The sequence below is a fragment of the Vicugna pacos genome, chromosome 5, assembly GCF_048564905.1.
Source record: "Vicugna pacos chromosome 5, VicPac4, whole genome shotgun sequence".
Classification (NCBI taxonomy): Eukaryota; Metazoa; Chordata; class Mammalia; order Artiodactyla; family Camelidae; genus Vicugna; species Vicugna pacos.
Genome location: NC_132991.1, coordinates 10,733,565 through 10,753,988, shown reverse-complemented (window position 1 = coordinate 10,753,988; position 20,424 = coordinate 10,733,565). Strand labels below are relative to the sequence as shown.

The following is a 20,424-nucleotide window of genomic DNA, read 5'->3' as shown; positions in this document are numbered from 1 at the left end:
GGCACCTGCTCTTGGCCGTCCCTCCGGGACTTACACCCTGGCAGGGACTGCAGTGACTGGCGTGTGTGTCCCTGCCAGGCCCAGCCCCGACCCGTGCTCGGAGTGATGTGCTTGGCGGGGGGGACGCACAGGACCACCCCCTGGCTGGCTGGGACTCGCAGGTGGACAGGGTGAGGGAAGGTGTCATTGACTTAAATGTCCTTATGCCGAGGCCCCTGTGTTCAATTTTTCGTGAGATGCCCGTGAGTGGGGTGTGAGGCTGAAGCCGAGGGCAGACGCTGTGCTTCCGTTGGAGCTGCTGCACCAGGAAGCCTGCTGGCTGGGCCTGAGCACCAGGGACAAAAGGCACCGTGGGCAAGTGAAAGGTCCAAGTGACCAGCACTCATGTGGGCTGGTCATGCAGCTGAGAGCCTCTGTTCACTTAAAGGAAAAAATACCCCAGTGGTCAGGCTCCGGGGCCTCGTGCTGGGAGCCTGAGGTGCAGGGCCTTACCCCTCAGCGTTTGCTTAATTAACATCTACCGAACAAGTGGATTCCTCTTTATTCTGAGTCCATACAAATACAGGGCACTTCAAATGTGCAACGTTACCGGAGAAATAAAAGCTGAATCGACACAGAGAACAAATACTGCCCGCACTTCTTCCTCGGATGATGGGGTGTCATCCAAGCCGCGGCGTCTACACCGTCTGATTCCACCGACGACAACCGACGCAGAGGTGAACGGAAGCAAAGAGGGGAACAAAGTACCCGGGGCGTACAGAGCGTCTTCCCTCCGCGACCTTCAGAACCTGCTCACCACCTGTAGCTGACGCATGGCGCTCATGAGAAAACACCGATGACAAGGACGCTGCCTGGGGCCGTCAGGAGGCCTTGGTTTTCACCTGGGACAGCAGCACCTCGTTCTTGCGGCCCTCCTGGAGGGGAAGCGGAGAGGGTGGGACTGGCGAGGGCCGCTTCAGCGCCGCCTGAGGCGCTGGTGGCCTCACTCTCCCGCCCTCGCCCCGAGAAGCAGCCTCCCAGCACACCGCCCCCTGCACGGCCACTTCCTGGCCTTCAGTGCCCCAAAAGCTACGGTGACAACTCGCTTCCGGACTGGCAGACTCAGAACAGGAGAGGAGCAGGCACTGTCATTCCAAAAGACGTCCTGAAGCCTCTAAAATCTTCAGGGGGCAGAAGCAGAAAGCAGGCGCTTTCTGTGCCAGTTTGGACCCCTGCAGTGAGGAAGGGTCTGTAAAGCAGCCTCAGGGGTTGTAAAAGGCAGCCCCAGGTCACACAGCAGGCAGAGCGCTAGGGAAGTTCCTACGCTGGTGAGACTGGAGTTGAGACTACCCTCAGCTGGGGGAGGGGACGGCTCGGTGGTGGAGCGCGTGCTCAGCAAGCACGAGGTCCCAGGCTCAATCCCCAGTACCTCCATTGAAATACGTAAGTAAAAATCTAATTACCACCCCCCCATCAAAAAGAAGAACGTCACTGGCTTCTAGAGGGAAACCCACAGAAGACAGGGTGAAAGGTAAGCATCAAGGGACATGAAATGAGCTGTAGGAACGCATTACTGGATGTGCTGAGGCACACTACTGAGGGAGGTCACTGCCCCGTGCCCTGCATGCGGAACCTGACGCCCACGGTGCAAGGCCGCCGCCACTTTGTAGTCCCTTCTTCCAAAGCTTCTCACTGTGCCTGCTCCTTCCCCCGTGTTTGGAGTGGCCCTGACAGCTCAGGATACCTCCAGCTGCTAGCAAACCAGCTCCACCCCTTCCCGGGCGCGCCACACGGAGCCCTGTTTACAGTGAGGGGTGAGTGTGACTGACGGTGAGAAGGGCCTGAAGGGGTGGTCACAGCCTCTGGTCGTCATGCTTCCCTAGAGATCCATTCAGTGTGGAAGAAAGGTTTTCTGTCACCCTTAAAGCCTCTGCATCCAAGACCCCCCAGGTCGGTGTTTCCCGCTCCCAGGACTGGGCCAGGTGCCCACCCCTTGCTTTCTGATGCAGAGACCCGGGTTTCACCGAAGTGCGGCTCACCCGGGGGGTTTACGCTCATGGGCCCCTCAGAGCTGGGGAGGCAGCTCGGCTCCGGGTGGGGGGTAAGGCTGAATTATTCTGCCAGATGCAAGATACTCTTGACACTTTTTAAGCACATGTTTTTGGAGGGGGAGATAGTCCAGTTTTTCCTGGGGGTGGGAAGAGAACAAAGGTGAAGACGGGTAATATCTGTTGCGTTAGAAAAGTGAACAAGGAAGTTTTATTTAAAATGAGTTATTGAGATTTGCTTGGGGGGAAGAAACTTCCACCCTACCCCGTCCAAAAAAATTGGGGAGGGGTAAGGACGGGAGAAGAACAGGCAGAGAGTCACACTATTATGTTGTTATACTATTTTCTCTACTTTTGTGTATTTTTGAAAACTTCCATAATAAAGAGATAAAACCATAAAACGACAAATAAAGAAATAAATTAGTTTCAACTGTCACCCACCTCACCTTTTCAATGAAAAAAAAAAAACCCACAACAAAACCCTCAGAAGCATCAAGACAGTGCTATGAGAGGGTCCCCACCAGGGGCGATTCTGTTCCCCGCACCACACTGAGGTGACGCTTGAGCTTTTCAGTAAAGACATCCGAGGCTGTCACCCGGGGTGTGTGAGCGCTGATTAAACTTCATGTGATCTCCTGGAGGCCTTTTGGGAGACCACAGAGTGATACTGGCTGTCTGCTCAAAGCAAATACAGAAAGGGCCCTTTAGGGATTTCTTTCTAGAAGAAAAGGGAAAAATGTCTCCTAGTCTCTGCTTCTTCCCCTGTTGAAGACCGCGTGGGGCTCGCGATGTGCCGGACGCAGTGAGTTCAGCTTGCTCGAGGGTACGTGCCCAAAGCAGCTTCATAAGCACCTATGCCTGGCAGCTGTCAGCGCTAGGCTTGACTTTCAGCCTTGCTTTGGTGACCTTGTGAGAGGCTGTGCTTTACAAACACAATTAGTGATACTGCAATTGAGGTGGTTCCAGAGTATGTGCGGTTTCCGGCAGACGTGTTATTAACAGCCCCTCCCAGGGCAAGCTGGCAGGGGGGTTTTAGAGATAACCCAATGTCTCTAACTAAAAAGGCCTGGATCCCAGGGGAGGCTGGAGTCAGAGCGAGAGCAAGACCCGGTGCCTGCAGGAGCCTGTGGGCGTCGTGGGGGCTCAACTCACACAGAGTCAGCTGAGCCCGTACAGGGAAGAACGTGGTGGCCAAGATCATGCTGTGGACGACAGCGTGCTCCGTGTGGAGAATAATCATTGCCTAGCACGGTGCTGGGGACCAGGACGCAGCGAGAATTCACAACTTGGGAGCAGATAACTGAGCAGGTTGGGGAGGCAGATAAAGGAGGCAGAACAGAGTGTTCCGGGAGGAGATGCCATCCTGGGGGGAACGTCTGACTTGCCAATCTGTTTTTCTTCTACATGGAACTGCATACGTAAAACAGCAGAATTACTGGAGCTGAAGGGATGGGCTGGAAATTTGGGGGCAGCAAGCAAGCCTCTGCCACTACCTTCTCCTCAACAACTGGCCCCACATTACCTTGGAGGAGCTCGAAAAAAGATTCAGGATTTGGGAACACTAACACGTGACTGCTAATTTCAAATTTTTTGCCAAGTTAAGTGGTTAAAAAAAAAAAGAGTACACACTATCACCATCATTTTATAAGAGAAAAGCAATTTTAACATCAAAGAACAAGAGGACAGGCTGTTTTATTTTTAAAGGTGAGTCCTTTCAATGAAATGTATTTAGCTGTCTGAAGGGCGTAGTACACTCGCCCTCCCTTTTTTTTCCTGACTTGCTTTGGACTGAAGAAAATGGAGGCCAGCCCCCTGGTCCTGGGGGCTTCACGGGCTCCGAGGGACGCCCCCGCACCCCCCCTTCCTGGTCTCTGACTGGGAGCGGCTGTGCCCAAGGCAGTGGTAATACAGAAATCTTGATCTTCATGCATCTGAGGGACCCGTTTGCTTTGCAGGTCAACCTAGCCTTTAGCCCCGAGAGCCTGCGGTGCCAGAATGAGCTTTTCCATTTCACTTTTATTTGCTTTGATTCTGACAGCTTATCCTTACCCTGCCCAGCTCACCTGCTTTTTGTTTTTGCTGTCAAAAGAGCAGAGCAACATTGGAAGTGTAATTCCCCTCCTTTGGGCCTTCTCTCTTTACGTATTATTTGGGGGGAAAAAAACAGCGGGTCGCAGTTTGCTCCCTGCCTTGGGCCTTCAAGCGTGCTGCTCCCTGGCCGAAGCACTCGGGCTCTGCCCAAGGCCAAGTCCTTCTCACCGGAGAGTGCTCTCCCCTGACCACACCCTCTACCTTAGTCCCTCCAGGGCAAAGCCTGGAATTACTTCTGACTTGTGATTACTTGTTTTCGGGGGTTTGTTTCCTAGCTTCTTATCTGTCTCCCCCGCCCACCCTGGACACAGGGACCTGGTCTCTCTTATGACCTGTGTATTCCCAGGGCCACAGCAGGAGCTGGAGGAACATTTATTGAAAGGGTGAGAGGTTGATTTTGAAGTGCCTATGGTTGTGGCTCCCAAAAGTTAAGTCACTAAAAAGGGAAGGAGAAGTAGAGAAGGACAAGACGGGGAAGGGAGGGAGGGAGGGAGACAGAAGAGTGTTAAAAACATGCAAGGACAAAATGATTGGGATGGAAAGACTGTTTTCTGTTCTGCAGCCCACACACCAGGATATAACCATCTTTAGCACCCCTGTATTTTCACCAATCTCCAAATTCACTAAAGCCACATGGGTTTACATTAGAAAGGGGGAAGGAATTCCCAAAAATGAAGCTGCTGCGATCTCGGCAACTGACAGAATGAAATCTCCCTTCTGGAAAAGCTCTTAAGAAAAGGGCACTTTTCTTTCTGGAATGACAGTGAGGAACCGTGCCGAGATGCAGGGGGAAAAGGCAGGCGCACATGGCACTCAGCCGAGCGTGGGGGTCCCGGGTGCCAGACCCAGTGCCGGAGCTCTCCTCTCTGCCCTGCCCACAGACCCCACCTGCCAGGGAGCTGAGGGCTGAGTCCCGACGCAGGTGCACAGCTGGTGAGCGGCAGGTCTGACCCCAAGGTGGCCGTCCTCCCCGTCCACTTTCCTCCCATGTGGCTGCTCCCTCCCCAGCCTAAGACTGGGAGGAGGGACAATTCTAGCTCTTTCAAGGTGGCGCCTGAATGTGAGCAGATGGTGCCCTTTACCTGTGAGTCTAATGTGCTTACTGAGTTAGGAAGATGAAGTGATGCTGCCTAGAACTTCAACTAGGGCCTCAGGATGGGCCACAGAACAAGGCGATCGTGAGCTCCTCACGCACCTGGACTGTAAGATCTCACCGCCAACCTGGTATTTCCCAGTACAGACCAGCGGAAAACCAGAGAACTGTCTGGTTTTCAAACGCTGCTCTGGAGGTGAGCACAGTTCTCTCCTTAGCCTTGCAGGCCCCGCCCAGCCGCCCTCTTACCTCCTTGAACTCTTTCACGGTCTTAAAGTACAGCCTCTGTTTTTCTAACAGTTCCAAGTACTGGTCGTTCAACTGGTCTCTTCTCATTTTGTTCTCTTGCTTCTTCTTTTCCATCTGTTGAGACATTTCGGGAACACTGATGAAAAGGCACGCTCTGACCAAAGGCGGCTGGCAACCCCCAACCGACCACTGTCACTGACGTTTTCATGGATCTCCTTTCATGCATCACTTTTGAGGTTAACTTATTTGCGTGATATTGCAGAGAGACTGAAATTTATTCAGCAGTTCTATCACTGGGCTAACCGTGCCATTTAACTATTGCCATTCTGTGTGTGTGAGTACAAACAATTTCACAAGAAATGGATCGGTGGTTCCCTCTTCGCTCAGGACCCTCCCACGGACCGCAGACACCTATACTGTTACTTGTACTCACTGCTGGTCTGTTTCACATACACGCTGACCTGCCAGTTCTGGGGCCACCTGTGCTCTGGGGGACACACACTCCCCTGCCATACCTATCTGAGCAGAGGCCAGCATGGCACTTGGGCACAGAGGGCTCTGTTTTTGTTTTTGTTTTTGTTTTTGTTTTAAACAAATACAACAAAGACATCCATCCACGTAAGTGCTGTTGTGCACAGCGGACACACTTACTCCATCCAGGGGCCAGTCAATATTCAAACCCCACCTGGAGCCTGTGTTGAGAACTGCTTTTGGAGTGGACTGAATGAATTCACTCGTTTAACAAATAGTTCTTGGGTGCCTGCCACGGATCAGGTGCTGTGTTGGCCACCAGCCACACAAACGAGAGAAGACAGCCCTCCCTGCCAGGGGACCTGACCACCCATCTGGTGCCCGGCTACCTTGTCAGGGAGACAGACAGCAGTGAGGTGCCTACAGCATGAAGCCAGGGGGAGGATGGAGAGAATGAAGGGGTCAGGCCCACGTCCTTCCCCAGGAATGCATTGCTAGCAATCAGGGAGGACAACTTCCTGTTGTTCTTCACTGTGGGCGAGAGCGGCTCCCCGAGGACCAGCGCGGCAGGGCGGGAAGACCTCCATGCTGAGGTTTGGGTTGGCCAGGCTCCCTGCCCTCTACCTCCACCTCCCTCAGACCCCAGATCATCAAGAAGGGACCCTACTCCCTTTCGCATGAGAGCTTGTCCCACCCTGGGTGAGTGTCCACGCACATGGACAGGAGCTGCCTCACCTCTGCCCTCTCTTCTGTGGCTGAACAGTCTTGCCATCAGTGATACACACACACACACACACACACACACACACACACACACACACACACACACACACACATATATATTTGCTCCTCTGACGTCATTTTACTGAAGTCCTTAATGGGGAGATTAATATTTAGCTACAAACAAAAGGGTCTGGTGAGCTTTTGCCTTAGTTCACCTCTTGTAGATGGGATTACAGGCAGCTTGAATTTCTCTTTCTTGAGTAGGTTTTTATGACAGATCCTGCAGGCAATCCTCTCTCTCATGTGCTGACATTCTGGCCTCACTCACTGGACTCCTCTGCCCCAAGTTTGTTAGAGGAGACGCCCCAGGTCCCCAGAAGGTTTCACCACTGCGCCTGAGGACCAGGTGTGTGACAGGGCTTTTAAGCAGGACGGAGGGCAAGAGACACCGGCAGTGCTGGTTAGGGTTTGCCCGGTCGCAGGAGTGGGGGGCTGCGGCTGTGCGAATGGCTTCCAGACCGGCAGCAAGTCTGCCTTCCCACTGACGGACCATGCGCGTGCAGTGCCCGAAGCAGCCAGCCCCGATGCCGCCCCAAGGCCGGGCGACTCCCCGCTAAGCCAGCTCATCCTGGGAGCTCCCACACGGCTTCCCAGTTCCTCACTTTCCTCTTCTAACTACTGAGGCTCAATATCCTCTCACTTGAGCAGAATTCAGCAATTATTTGCATTTTCATAGGGGGTTCCTGAAAACCAAAATGCTCTTGAGCTGCTAAGAAACAAATGCCTCACAGCAGAAGGTCGGGAACCGAAGACCCAGTGAGGAAACGGTTCTGGGCGGGAAGGAAAGCCTGGCTGGTGAAACGGGGGGCAATGCTCACTTCAGAGGGCTTTTAGGGGGATTTACACAGTGCGTGGCACACGGTGGGTGTTCAGTCCTTCCTTGGGAGCTGTTGCCAAAAGCGGCGTCTGAATGACCAGGGCAGGCAGCCCGTGGAGCTGGCCTGCCCACTGCAGGGCCAGAGGCAAGCTGGGAGCCTCCGCAGACACACTGAGATGTGTCCTCAGAACTGAGAGCACATTCTCAGAACACCCGGAAGAGGCCTGGCTCCCCAGGGCCTTCTCCATCACCAGTGTGCAACCCAGGCCACATTACAGAAAAGAAGCCATCTGACCTTCATCCGACTTTGCTTAATTCCTTCTACGATCTGCTCCATCTGCCGTAAAAACTGGTCCCGGGCAGCAGGGGAGGCCATGGCTCTGAAAGAAAGACAAGCAGAGGTATGACCGGCAAACAGGACTCTGAGAAAAGCGGGAGGCCCCACGGGGTCAGCCCTGTTCCCAGATGATGCCCCAGAGCAAGCAGGCCCTCGCAGGACAGGATGGACTTGTGGGGCCCCTGCGATCCCAGAAGCCAATGACTCCCAACTCTGAGGAAGGCGTGAAAACCAACCTGGTCTTGTAACTGAATATTAATCTTCTTTGCCTCCCCATCTCCACTCTCCTCCCTACAGTTTTCTTAAATATGTATTTTCTTAAATAAAATCAAATGTGGCTAAAATAACAAAAAATATATTTTTTACTTTGAGGTACTGCTTAAGAAATGAATACCACCTGGTTTTTAAACATCTGTGGATTTAGAAGCACTGCTCAAGACTGGTAGATGTTTTCTGAGGTTTTCCTAAAACCAGGCTGGGAAACCTGGTCCTATTTCCAGGAGCAGTAGCTAAATGAATTTCCTGATGTCCTCAAATGTTCCCCTTCCCCTCCCGCTCTGCAGAGGGAATGACACCAGGAGGATCCGAGCACACAGGGACACGGACTGAGAGTTCCTGCCGGAGAGCAGAATTTGCCACAAAAGCGCCCAAACGTCAGCCCCTCTCAACGACAGGGCACAAAGATGAAGGCCCCATTTCTAGAAATGTCACAAGGCTGTTAAGGCACTAACTGAATCTGAATATTAAAGGGAGCTGTTGGATTTTTGTTTGTTTTTAATTAGAAAGGAAGCTTAAAATCTAGTGCTTGTAGTCCACTGAGATCCTGGTCCCTGGTCACCTGCCAGGGGCTGGAGGAGATCACTGCTGCAGGGAGAGGAAGCCAGCTGGACAGCCAGCCAGCCCTGGGGCTGCCCAGATGGTGGGTGGTTCAATGGGCAGGCCTGAGGGCTGGTATAATGTGGGTACAGATGGGCCTTGCCGTCCAATTTTTGGAGAAAACACTGATACCTGAACAAAGCAGTTGAGAGGATGCACATTAACTTAAAAGCAAAATTTACCATGAGATTTGAAAAACATTAAAAAAAATTACATAGATTATTTCATTATCTAAATTTCAAAGCATCTCTCTGTGCCCAAGAACAAGGGGCAGTAATCTAATTGTAGCAGAACAAAAGTCATCTACAAAGAGATTCCAGTAGTTAGGTATAGATACATTAGTTGGAAGTTCACGTTTTCCCTAAGCTATTCCTTGGGGTTTTAAGAATTCACTCTTCCATCACTGCGTTTTTGCAAGAACTCAAGGAGTGCGTCAGCCAGGACTCATCTGAACGTGGCAGCCGGGGTGAAAGTGCGAGAACCCCGCCCCAAGCACTGAGTCTTGCTCGATCACACCCTGCAGGACGGAGGTGAGCGGGCACCGACGGGGCACTCGTGGTACCCACGAAGGGGGTCAGCCAGCACTTACTGTGAGAAGTTCTCATGGATTGAGTTCAGCAGGCTGATCTGGGGAGGACAGGAAAAAACAGAAAGAACAGAACAATAAGCAAAGGCTGACAGATCCCTGTGCTACCCTGACCCCTGAAAGCTTGTCTTTTGTCTGTGGACACCGCTTCTGAAAGGACCACACCTTCTTCACATGGATGGAAAGTAGCGTGGGGGGGGGGAGCAACATGTTCTTAGCCCTGTAGTTTTCCCCAAGTGCCTATCTTCTGACAACCTTGACCACAGGAATGTAGGAAGCGGCTCCCTGACAGGCCCTAAACCCCAGCTGAGAAGCCCACACCCACATCTGGGGTATTTGGGGGAAGCTGTATCACAGCCCCTTCTATCTGGCCAAACCCTGCACTTTATTTTCAGGGCTGTCAGCTTAGCGGAGATGGTCCTGGTGGAGAGTGAGAACTGTGCCCACCCTACCCCCTCCCACGGAATCTCTCTGCCAGCACAGCCAGCTGCCGGGCGGCTCAGAGCCTCCTCCGTGGGCTCGCACCACTCAAGGCCCCTCTCCCATGGAAATGCTTAGCCCACATTCTGGGACCCTCCATCTGCCCCGGTGACAGTCGGGGCAGGGCTCTGAGTCTGGAGTCCAGAAACCTAGGTCCCCTTTCTGGCTGCATCAGTGACTCCAGCTTGTGAGCTCAGGACCAGGCATTTCCTCTACTGGGACTCAGGTTTGTGGTCTGTAACACGGAGATGATATTCTTGTCCTTGTGACTTCACCGGCATGTTGAAAGCGAAAATACCACAGGCATAAATAGACTGGGAATAAAATATACGTGCAAGCAAATGCAAAGTTCTAACTGAGTTAACGTGGCTTGGAACGAACCCCCAAGTCCTCCTAGTTTGTAAAAGGATGCAACAACTTTAAACACTGCTGATGAAGGGAGGTCAACGGGGTTCCAGGCTTTCTCAGGAGGGGCTGGCTTGTCCCTGAGTGAGGGTTGGCAAGTCTTCCCCTCACTGGGTGGGGGGACCCCAAGGCCAGGGTGTGCAGCACATCTAGCCCCCAGGTCTGACATAAATCCCCCCAAATGCCCTCAACTCATCTATTCAAGCATTAACTAAGTGCCTGTTATGTGCCCATCACCATGTAAGGCGCTGGACACAGAGGAAAGAGAACCCACCCCTCCTCAAGGAGGGCCTCCAGGAGGGCAGAGGCTGATCTGGTTTGATTGACAACAAGCAGTAGAGGTGACAATACTGATGCCTCCGTTTGGGTCCAGGTGGAAGATACACCTGTAATACTGCTATTAAAGTGGTAATTAGTGCAGGTTGCAGGGTGATGATAAAATAGAAACAGCTTCTGTCACCCTCGAGGTGCGGGGAGGCTGGGGCTCCCAGCTATCACTGTGTGCAGGGAGCTTCATTGGCATTTTCTCATGCTGTCTCCATCACAGCAGGAGTTGCCCCCACTTTACAGGTGAGGAAAACAAGGCTGGACTGAAGCCCACGCCTGGGGGACCCCACAGCTCCTGCTCTCGCCACCACGCCGAGCTGCTGCCGTGAATACAGAACTGCTCTTTGTTCTAAACACAGCTGTACAGCTGCCCCAGTCAGGTGCCTTCCATCGCGGGAGCCCCGAATCACCAGCGGATCTGACCCGTGAGAGTCAGAGTGATGTGGGAGGGGGCTGCCCACGGCCAGCCCTCTCACCCCTGCCTTCAAGTTTACAATTTTAGTTCATGCCTCCGTCTGCTACTAACGATTAAACAGCTATTTCCCCACGTCCGCTCCAATGTTCCGCCCTCCCCATTGCATTTAGCTGGTTCTCTCCTTCCTTTCAAACCCAAACTAAAGTTTCACCACCTCCAGGCCCCTCTCAGTAGGTACCTGTCGAGCTCCCACCGTTGCTTTCTATGATGGCGCCTCTCACCCAGCGCTCACGACCGCTGCCCACCATCCCCCCAACCTTGCCCGGCAGTGTGAGCTCTCGACTCTGCACCCCAGCCCTGGGCATGTGACAGGTGCTCCTCCCACATACGCTGGGCATGCCCCAACACCAGGCTCACGTGATCTGCCTGGGGCCCATGGCACTAGGAGCTGCTCAACCGATGAAGCTGTCTTCTTTTTATAAAGGCTCTTACCTCTTTTTCCAAATAAACCTTCTTGTCGTCCAGGGTGTTATATAAAGTGAAGAACTGCTTGGTTTCTTTGTGCACTGCTGAAACTGTAAAGGCAAGGAAATCGGCACGTGAGGAAGAAAACGCATCAAAATGACCCCGGGTGACCTCTCCCTGCTGGGGCACACCGCCGGACACAGACTGGACTGGCCAGGGCTGGCACGCGCTCCTGACTGTGCGGAAACCCCAAGGGGCGCGGGGGCCGGGCTGCTGCAGGCTGATGGCTGTGGCAGCTGGGACAGGCCAGCCAGGACGAGGGGCGGAAGGTGCTCCCTGTCAGCGTGTGGGACAGGTGGGTTTCCCAGCAGTCCTCCAGGTGAGGGGTCCGAGGGGGAAGGTGGTGGGAGTGAGGAAGACACTGCGCCACCTCTTCCTGTCTGTGTGGCTCCCTCCCTCCCACCGCCTGTAACTTCTGTAACCCCGTGCTTAGCTCAGGCCTAGGCAACAGGCCCTCCAGAACACCCACTGGGCAAATGGCACACCCACCCCAGGGCAGAACACACGCCTAATACGTGTGGATTCTCCCCCCATCTCCCCATGCACATGACGAAGGGGGCCTTACTTACCAGTCTCCCACATCTTTACCCATAAAACCGCTTTTCTCTCTGCCCACCTCCCCTTCTCTCTGGGGTGCCATGATCACCAGGGAACCGGTCACGGGGGTGAAGGGTTCCTGCTCAGGCACAGCCTTTCTGCTCTGAGCCTGTGTGACTTCCTCCCTGTTCTGAATTCCCATGGTAGCCAGAGGGAGACAAAATCCCGAACCCTGGGCTCGCTGTCGCGCTTCAGGCCTAAGCTGCCAGCTTCAGTTTAGCTGCAGCTAATGCTCCTGATGCCTAACGGTGGTCAGACTTAGCCGATACCACAATGGGGTCTGTTCCCACTGGCTCTTGCTCCCTGAACACAGGGTCCCTCTAGAGCAGCACAGGTCAGGGAGCAGAGAGAGGCAGGGCAGGCCTGGGCACTCTCGGGTTTCTTGGGCAACTGCCACTAATGTTCAAGACCTGATTCTTTAAACCAGTCAGTCAACTTTAAACTTTATTGCCCAGTTAACAGCTGTGCCAAGTGGGAACTGCAGGGCCCAGATGAGGCAGGGACTTTGGTCAGTGTTTTAAGAATTCTAGAGAATTGTTCATCCAGTTGTGGGGAGCTATTAAATATTAAAGTTTTAAAGCAAGAGTGAAAATTGATCAAATTTCTGTGTGAGTAAAGACCTCCCAGACAAGAGTGCGGAGAAGGGGTTAGACTCTGGGCAGTGATGAGAAGGCAGCCACGAAGTCCAGGAGAAATGGACGTGACCGTTACTCCGAAACAGGACTGTCAGAGCAGCAGGAGTCAGAGAAGACTAAGATGGGGGGGGGGGTCTGGCTTGGCCTGACAGCTACCCCAGAGACCAAGAGAAAAGGGGTTGGGGAGGCTGAATTCCGTTCTGCACCTGTTGAGTCTGAAGACCCAGGAGACAAGCCAGCATGGGAGTCTTGAGGAAGGGGGATGGTCCAGGACCTGTTTACAGGGATATCTGAGCTGGGTCTTGAAGGATTCTGGCTGACAGAGTTGAGAAGGGGTCCCAGGCACAGGGAAGAGGAGTCATCAAGGCCTAGGACGTCCAAGTACATAGTGTGTTCAGAGGCAGCGTGTGGGCAAGGGCGGCCAGAGTGGGGACTGAGAGCAAGGATGGGGCCCTCCAGGCAGGCCACTTAGACTCGGAGGATCCCAGGTAGAAGGAAAGAGGCTTTTTTCAGTGGGTCCTGGGAGCTCCTGAGGATCTGCCCCTGGAGAGAAGTCATATAACCAGATGGGTGGATGAGGGACTCAGAGAAGGGGCTGCAGGCCAGCTAAGGTCGCAGCACCAGGAACACAAAGGCAGCAACAGCTCTGAGGGCCACCCTGAGCCGGATGAGATGTGGGCACTGATTCAGGCTGAGAGACCTGGTCTGGATCCCTGGGTGAGCACAACATTGTTAAAGGCAAGGACCACTTGAACAAGAAAGCCTGCGGAGAAGAACAAGCCAGGACTGATCTAGAGATGCAGGGGTCACGAGGTTCCCTGCGAAGCTAGCAGGTGGAGCCTGATGGCTGATGGGGAGGAGGGTGGGCTGGAAGCACGACTCTAAGAGCTACTGTCCAGGGAGGGCGTCAGAGCACCACGGTGCTGCTCCTGGGATCCGGGCTACGTGGAGTGAGTGCCGAGTGGGCCTGACTAGGAGAGGGAGCCCTTCCCGGGGGTGGCTGGCACGGACGGTGCTGTGATGCACGCTCCACTGCACTCAAGCAGGACGGAGCCCCTCGCCTCCAGCACCACCCCTCCTCCCCACCCAGGGCAGCCTCGGGAGCCTGTGTGTGGTGGAGGCACCTACTCTGGCGGTAGAGTTCAATAAATCTCTTCTGATACTGTATCAGCTCGGCTCGGCTGGGCACTTCATCAATCTTGCGATGCAAAATTGCTATTTCTCGGTTTCTTCGAGCCTAAATGCAAAAGGGAAGGGAGACAGCACTACTTGGTGAAAAGGCCACACATGGCCCTCTGGGAAGCCGAAACAGCACCCCCACCTGCCCTGTGCCAGACACATGCCCTGGTACACAGGCCCACAACCCTGCGGTGGCTTGTCTTCCCCATCCCAGATTCCAGCTCTACCTGGCAACACGTGGAGGTGTGGCAGTGAGCAGGAGCCCCAGGAGGTGTCAAATTAATGGATCGGGAAGGAAGATTCTGAATGGGGAGGGCATTTGTGGATGGTGCCCCCAGCCAGCCCACCGCCCAGGAGGGCTCTAGAGCAGCTGATTCCGGCAGCGCCAGGTGGGGAACAGGCGATGGGGGTCTTCCCAGATGATGGGGACTGACAGATGCCCCTGCTGCCTCCTTAAAGTCCACACCCCTCAGCCTGCTTGAAGAGATCCCACCACTTACTCCTGAAGTACCTTGCTGGCAATCCCCTCCTCACCGTGAAATGAACTGGGGTCTGCATCAGCCAAACCATCCCTGACTGCATCTGTAACCTCTCCTTTGCTACTGGCTTCTTCACGTCAGCATTTAAGTATGTTCAAGTTCCTCACCCCTTAAAAGGCCCCTCTTTAAACCCTGATCACCTTTCAGCCATCATCCTTCTCCTCCCTCTAACGGCACAACTTCCCGAAAGCCAGGGACCCTCGGTGCCTCTGAGCCCCTCACTCTCCTCCAGGCACCCTTCTCCCCACTGCTGCTGGCTGCTCCCAGCACCCACTGAAACCACTCTCGCCAGGCTCACCACAGACCTTCTCTGTGTATCTACGGTTATTCTCAGCTTCCAGCTTTCCTGACTTCTGGCAACATCTACCCATCTCTCTGCTGAGCTCCCCACGAGAACTTGGGCTCTGGTTTCCCTAGGCCTCTGGCAGCCCGCTCGGTCTCCACTGGTGGATTCCTTCTCTTCCTCTGCTGTTCTCAGCCAGGCTTCAGTCCAGAGCCTCTTCTCACTGACACAGTGCTGACACCCAGATCTCCAGCCCAGACTAGACTTGGTTGCACATGCCTACTTGGTTAAGTACCCCAACTTTTCAAAGCCCCAAACAGGCCTCATTAACACTTCTGTTCACGTTCCCATCCCCCTTCCCCTTTATGCGTCTCCTCAATGAATAACACAAGTATCTGGATCCACCCTGGGGCCCCTGTTAGAAATTCTCCCACCATCCCGCCTCTGCTGCTTCTCTCATCCAGCTGATGCTAAATTCCATCAGAAGTAGCTTCTCAGTCTCTCGCCTGCCAGTTCATTTCCATCCATCCCACGGACCCTGCCCTGGCCTGGGCCTTCGGCAGGCTCGTTGTTTTACCGTGGCTTCGCTCCAGCCAGTCTGAAGCTGCCCGCGGTGTGAAATATGCATATAAACTCCCTTGTCCTTTGATGTATGTGGACACATCTTGGTTCTCCAACAGCCAGTCAGCTCCCAGAGGACGGGCCACCCCACTTACTATTCCTGGGACCTCGCTTAACACTGAATACAGAGCAAGCACACAGTCAAAAAGAGTCCAAGTATGTAGCTGTACTGTCCTGACTTTATTAATTCTGTTGTCTTTCTGAGATTGGTACAGTGTCCCTGTATTAAGGACAAAGTTGGCCCATCCAAGTTTAACTTAAGAGCTCAGCAGAAGAAACAAGAGCCAGAGGAAGGAGAAACAGGGTCCCGCTGGCCCCTGCGGCCCTTTGGGGGCTCCCACCAGAACCTGACCTTCCCTCCCAGAGAACAAAAGGAGTTTAAGGCCAAAGTGCAACGCAAGTTAACTCCTGGCTTTTGAGCTTCCACGAGCCAGATCCTGGCAATGCAAGGGATTTTAGGATGTAATTTTAACTCTCTGCGAATTTAGAGCCAACTTCAAAACCTACCTCCCCATATTTGATGGCCTTCTCACCAACCCCCAAGGTGAACAACCAGGAGAGCTAAACAGGCACTTTAACTTTAGAGGAAATGTTCCAGACAAAAACATTAGACCTTGAATCCTGGCTCTGGCACTTAGCGCTGCTTGTCCTCAACAGACTGGAGTCATTTCTTTATGTGGAAAGTGAGGCTAACAGCTGCTCCCCACCAGTGAAACAACACACCAATGTGAGGTGTTATCAACCAGCATCTTAACCCCCCAAGTTACACTCCAGGCGGAAGAGCAGCCAGCAGCCCCAGGACTGGGTCTCCTAGCTCTCAGACACCGCGACCCTCTGTTCTGCTGCAGGACACAAACTTGGTTAGACGGATTCGCTGGCTCTGGCTTTTACTCACCTGTAGTAAACGGATCTTGTAAAGTTTCTCTTTCTCCATATTATACCGTCTGTCTAGGTCTTCCTGAAATTGAAAAAAAAAACCAACACACCCCACAATTATACAGGAGTAAGAAATTTTCATTTTTTGATGAAGTCTTTTGAAGTAGAATTTTTTTTTGTATCTCCCCTACCCTGGGGCCCCAAGTTTTTTTCCCAAATGGTGGAGCTCAGGGTCGGGTCCCACGTCCTGTGAGACCCTTGATATTCTTTCACTTCACTTTATAACAACGCCTCCTTCTTCCAGGATCCAGGCTGAATCTGGAGTTCTTAAGTGAAGTATCCCCCAGACCCACGTGCCCTTCCCTCGGCCACCAAAGAAAACCATGAGGAGGAGGAGACAATCACTGCTTCAAGCGCCGTCCTCCTTCGTCTCTGTGTTAGGGGTGATGCTGGCTCGCCGTCTACGTTTCCATTTAGGCTGCACCGTCCAGCATGACAGCCACCAGCCACATGTGCCTATTTTAATTTACACTAACTAAAATTTTAAAAAATTCAGTTTCTCAGTTGCCTTAGCCACATTTCAAGGGCTCAGTAGCCACATGGAGCTAGTGGCTGCTGCACTGGACAGGGCAGACACAGAACATTCCCACCACAGCAGGAAGCTCTTTTGGACAACGCTGAATTAAAAGAGAGAAACCAGCCCCTCACTGAACCTAGGGAGGTAAGAGGCGAGCGGAGGGAAGAGGAAGCCCAAGGACGTGAGCATCAGAGGCTTTCCTGCTTCTCTCTTCCTCCTCCGCTGCCTTTTCTAGTCCTTTCTCCTGGAGGCACTGGTTTAACCCAGAACAGGGGCCAGCCAACTACAGCCCTTGGGTTAAATGCACCTCTTTGCCTATTTTGTAAATAACGTTTTTTCGGAAGGCAGCCTCATCCTTTCATTTACGTACTACGGCAGCGTAGTGGAGCTGGCCCACAGAGCTGACGACGTTTACCCCCCAGCCCCTCACGGTCTGCTGAGCCCTGGACGCCGCACCGCTGGGACAGCTCTGCCCTCTGCACTGCCCACCCTAGGAGCCTATGGGCTGTGATGGCACGTGAGGCCCAGGCCAGTCTCTCCCCTTCTCAGCTCAGGTGCCAGAGTGGAGGCAGAACGAGGTGCTGCGGGTAAGCCCATGGGAAAAGCAGCCTCAGGGCCATCCCTGGGGCAGGTATGCGTGATGCCCGCAGAGGAGGAGGTGGCATTAGAGGGGACGTGGGAAGCTGTCACAGGAGGACACAGAGTTGGCCGCCACACCCACAGACGACAGTGGCAGCCCTGAGGGCAGGTACTCACGTTGTGAGTCATCACAGGGGCCAGGGTACCATGTGGCTCTCCTTTAGAGACAGTCTGAAACGAGGAAAAGTGATAAACACCGTTTCTGAGTAACAGGCTGGAATAGAAGCTGAGGGTCTAGATGTAGGAAGGGCTGGGGGTGGGCAGTTTACCGACCACATTTGAACAGGGAGCAGGCTGCGCAGAGCCCCAGATTTTAAATTGTTCTCAAATGTTGGTCAATCACACGCTAACAGGCCAAATGGGTAACTGCCTCTGAACGTTGAGTCATAAATTCTCTAACAGGACGTGAAGAAGGAAACTATGATGGTGAAAGTCTGTGATCTGTGCAAACTCAGGGGCTGGCTGAGCTGACAACATGAGCATCAGAGCGTCAATGTTTCAGAAACACCTAGGAAGCCAGCTTTGTGGAGACGGTCCCAGGACATCCCCGCACTGCAGGGCTGGACCCCGCTACCCTCTGCACCAGTCCTCATGGCTGGGGCTGTGACGAGGTTGCAGCCTGGCTGAAGTGACACAGTCCATCAGGACAGGGTGGTGGCACCTCCACGGCCTCTCTCCTGCCCTGAGCATGGCAGTGTCCAGGCCGGCCCTCCACGAGGCCCCGGCAGGTCGTCCCTGGCCTCATGCTGGCTGATTGGGCAAGTCCCCGCCCCTCCCATTTCTACAAGGGGGAGGGTGCAGTTGATGGGTCCCGAGGCCACATCCTGCTCTCCACATCCTTGGCAGAGGGATCCCCAGAAAATAAGCTTTGAATGGAGCGTGAGGAAGGAAAACAAAAACACAGTGAGCCCTACAATTTCATTTGGTGAGAGTAACAGACTTGTTTGTCTGTCCTCGTCCACAGTGGCTCCTTGGAAGATCAACGCCTCTGCTCCTAGAGCCAACAGGGATGTGTTCTCAGCCAGGGCTGCCGGAGCTCTAATGTAACGCCCAGTGGGGCTCCCTGCCGCCTTTCAGGCTGGCACGCAGCGCAGGGAGAAGCGAGCAAACTGGCCCAGGATTTAGGGGCACACAGGATGGGTGGGAACAGAGCTCAGGGGGCTTCTGGAAACACCGCCTCCCTAGCGGAAGGGGAGGCCAGACTCCTAAGCTGGTAATTCTGCCCTGGAACCGCTGCTGTCCACACCCATGGCTACTTTTACCCACAGAAGGAAGACAAGGATGCGGATGGAAATCTAAGAAAACCCTATGATAAAAAGAGTCAAGGACTGGGCTGAGCAAACTGGCCCATCTCTCACAGCACCAGAGCCTCTGCCGGTTAGCCCTACAGCAGACCTTTCATGGTGGAGGCCACAGTGGCCCCCGGCAGGCCGGAGGACTCCTCCGGAGCCCCCACCTTTTCATCTCCGCCTGGCGCCCTCTCGGCCTTCAAGTGTTCAATTTCCTGCTGCAGCCGTGCCATCTCCTCCTTTAAAAGCAACATGGACGTTGTTAATGTAAGACTTGGACAGCCTAGTAATTGGATGCAATTATTTACCTTGATCTAAAGTCTTATTTTCACATTTTGTGAGTTCATGCTAGGACAAAAAGTCCATTAGAAGGTTGCTGTGCAGACTCCCACTTTTCAGCCTGGAAAGGTTTTTTCAGGAGGATACTGGCAGCTGGACCTCAGTCAGAGGGGGCCTTTCTTCCTGAAGGGCAGGCGAGGCTCGCAGTAACCCCTGGGACACGGGACGAAGGAGAGGCCTGAGCCTAGTCCCAAGCGGCCTCCTCTGCTTCGTCTCTTCTCCACAGGCCTGTCCACCCTTCCTCCAGCCCACAACCCTGCCTCACCAAGGCCCCCTCCACTGGCCACCCTCACTCCTGGAGTCAGATCCAGCTCCCAGAGGGCTCCTGTGTCACGTGGCCTCCCCTCCCCTGGACTCACCCAGAACTTGTCCTCTTCTCCTGCCCCCGCCATGGTCACCTGTGTGCAAGCCCCACCCCCACTGCTGGATCGCGAGTTCCCAGGCGGCAGAGCGGAGGCTTGGACACATATGACACACGGACATCCCAGGTTTTCAGTGCGGCCCTGGTTCATAGATGATATTCCTTTCACACTTTGTAAGACTTTCTTAAGTGCATCTGCACATCAGAAAACACTGTTTGATTTTGCTCTCAGCTTTGGGGTCTGGCACACGCAGTGACTCATCTGACTCACTCCAGTGTCGTCGGGGGACACAGGACCTACCACAGTACCCTGTTCCTCTCGCACACTGACATGGACCTGCCTGGTGAGTCTACTTTTCTGGCTGCTCCTGGATGGGGTGCCCCAGCAGCACGAAGGCGGGTAAAGCAGATCTTACGCGAATCCTGGTTAATCTCTGCTAACACCAAGCAACACTTACGCGACAATGTGCTTTAAACTCCTGTTCTTGACTTTTCAGATTTTCATTCATGGCTACCAGGGCTCTCAAGTTCTGTAGGATGCTGAAAAGACAAAAACAAAACAAAAAAACAAAACAAAAAAAAAACCGGTGACTTCCGACAAGCCATTGTGATTTTATGAATCACAGCTAAAACCAATACCCCAGTGAAAACCAAGATCCCAGGTAAAAAGGGACTTCTTTTAAAATATCCTTTATCTCTCCCAAGAGTGTCAACTGGGTTGGTTTCCCATAAACGATGGCGACTACTGTTTAACTGACAGTATTACTCATTTAATAAGCTGAGTCCATCAGGTTGCATCCAAACAAATAGGACAGAATCTAGAATTAAAATGTCCACTGCAGAAACATCAATGAATTTCAAGATCACTGGATATTTTTAATGATACCAATTATTCAACAGACTCAGAGCATAAACAGTACCGTCATTTGAATTCCCATTTTTAATTTTCATTCCAAAGGAAAACAGGTTGTTTAAGGTCATTAAAAACACTAATTTTAAACGAAAAA

The 20,424-nt window shown here is 53.3% G+C and overlaps 1 protein-coding gene across 1 annotated transcript in view; it reads right to left on the bottom strand.

Moving 5' to 3' along the window:
• Positions 1 to 525: 525 nt before the first annotated feature.
• CCDC93 (CCC complex scaffolding subunit CCDC93) overlaps positions 526 to 20,424 on the bottom strand; it is an 84,156-nt gene continuing 64,257 nt past the window's right edge. The window contains exons 15-24 of the mRNA XM_072960843.1: positions 19,876 to 19,957; positions 18,885 to 18,956; positions 17,546 to 17,599; positions 16,232 to 16,294; positions 13,843 to 13,951; positions 11,450 to 11,532; positions 9,334 to 9,371; positions 7,827 to 7,911; positions 5,461 to 5,574; positions 526 to 914 (exon numbers count right to left, since the gene is read on the bottom strand). Of these exons, the coding sequence (XP_072816944.1) occupies positions 861 to 914; positions 5,461 to 5,574; positions 7,827 to 7,911; positions 9,334 to 9,371; positions 11,450 to 11,532; positions 13,843 to 13,951; positions 16,232 to 16,294; positions 17,546 to 17,599; positions 18,885 to 18,956; positions 19,876 to 19,957 (754 nt within the window). The 3' untranslated portion in view covers positions 526 to 860. The remainder of the gene's footprint in view (positions 915 to 5,460; positions 5,575 to 7,826; positions 7,912 to 9,333; positions 9,372 to 11,449; positions 11,533 to 13,842; positions 13,952 to 16,231; positions 16,295 to 17,545; positions 17,600 to 18,884; positions 18,957 to 19,875; positions 19,958 to 20,424) is intronic.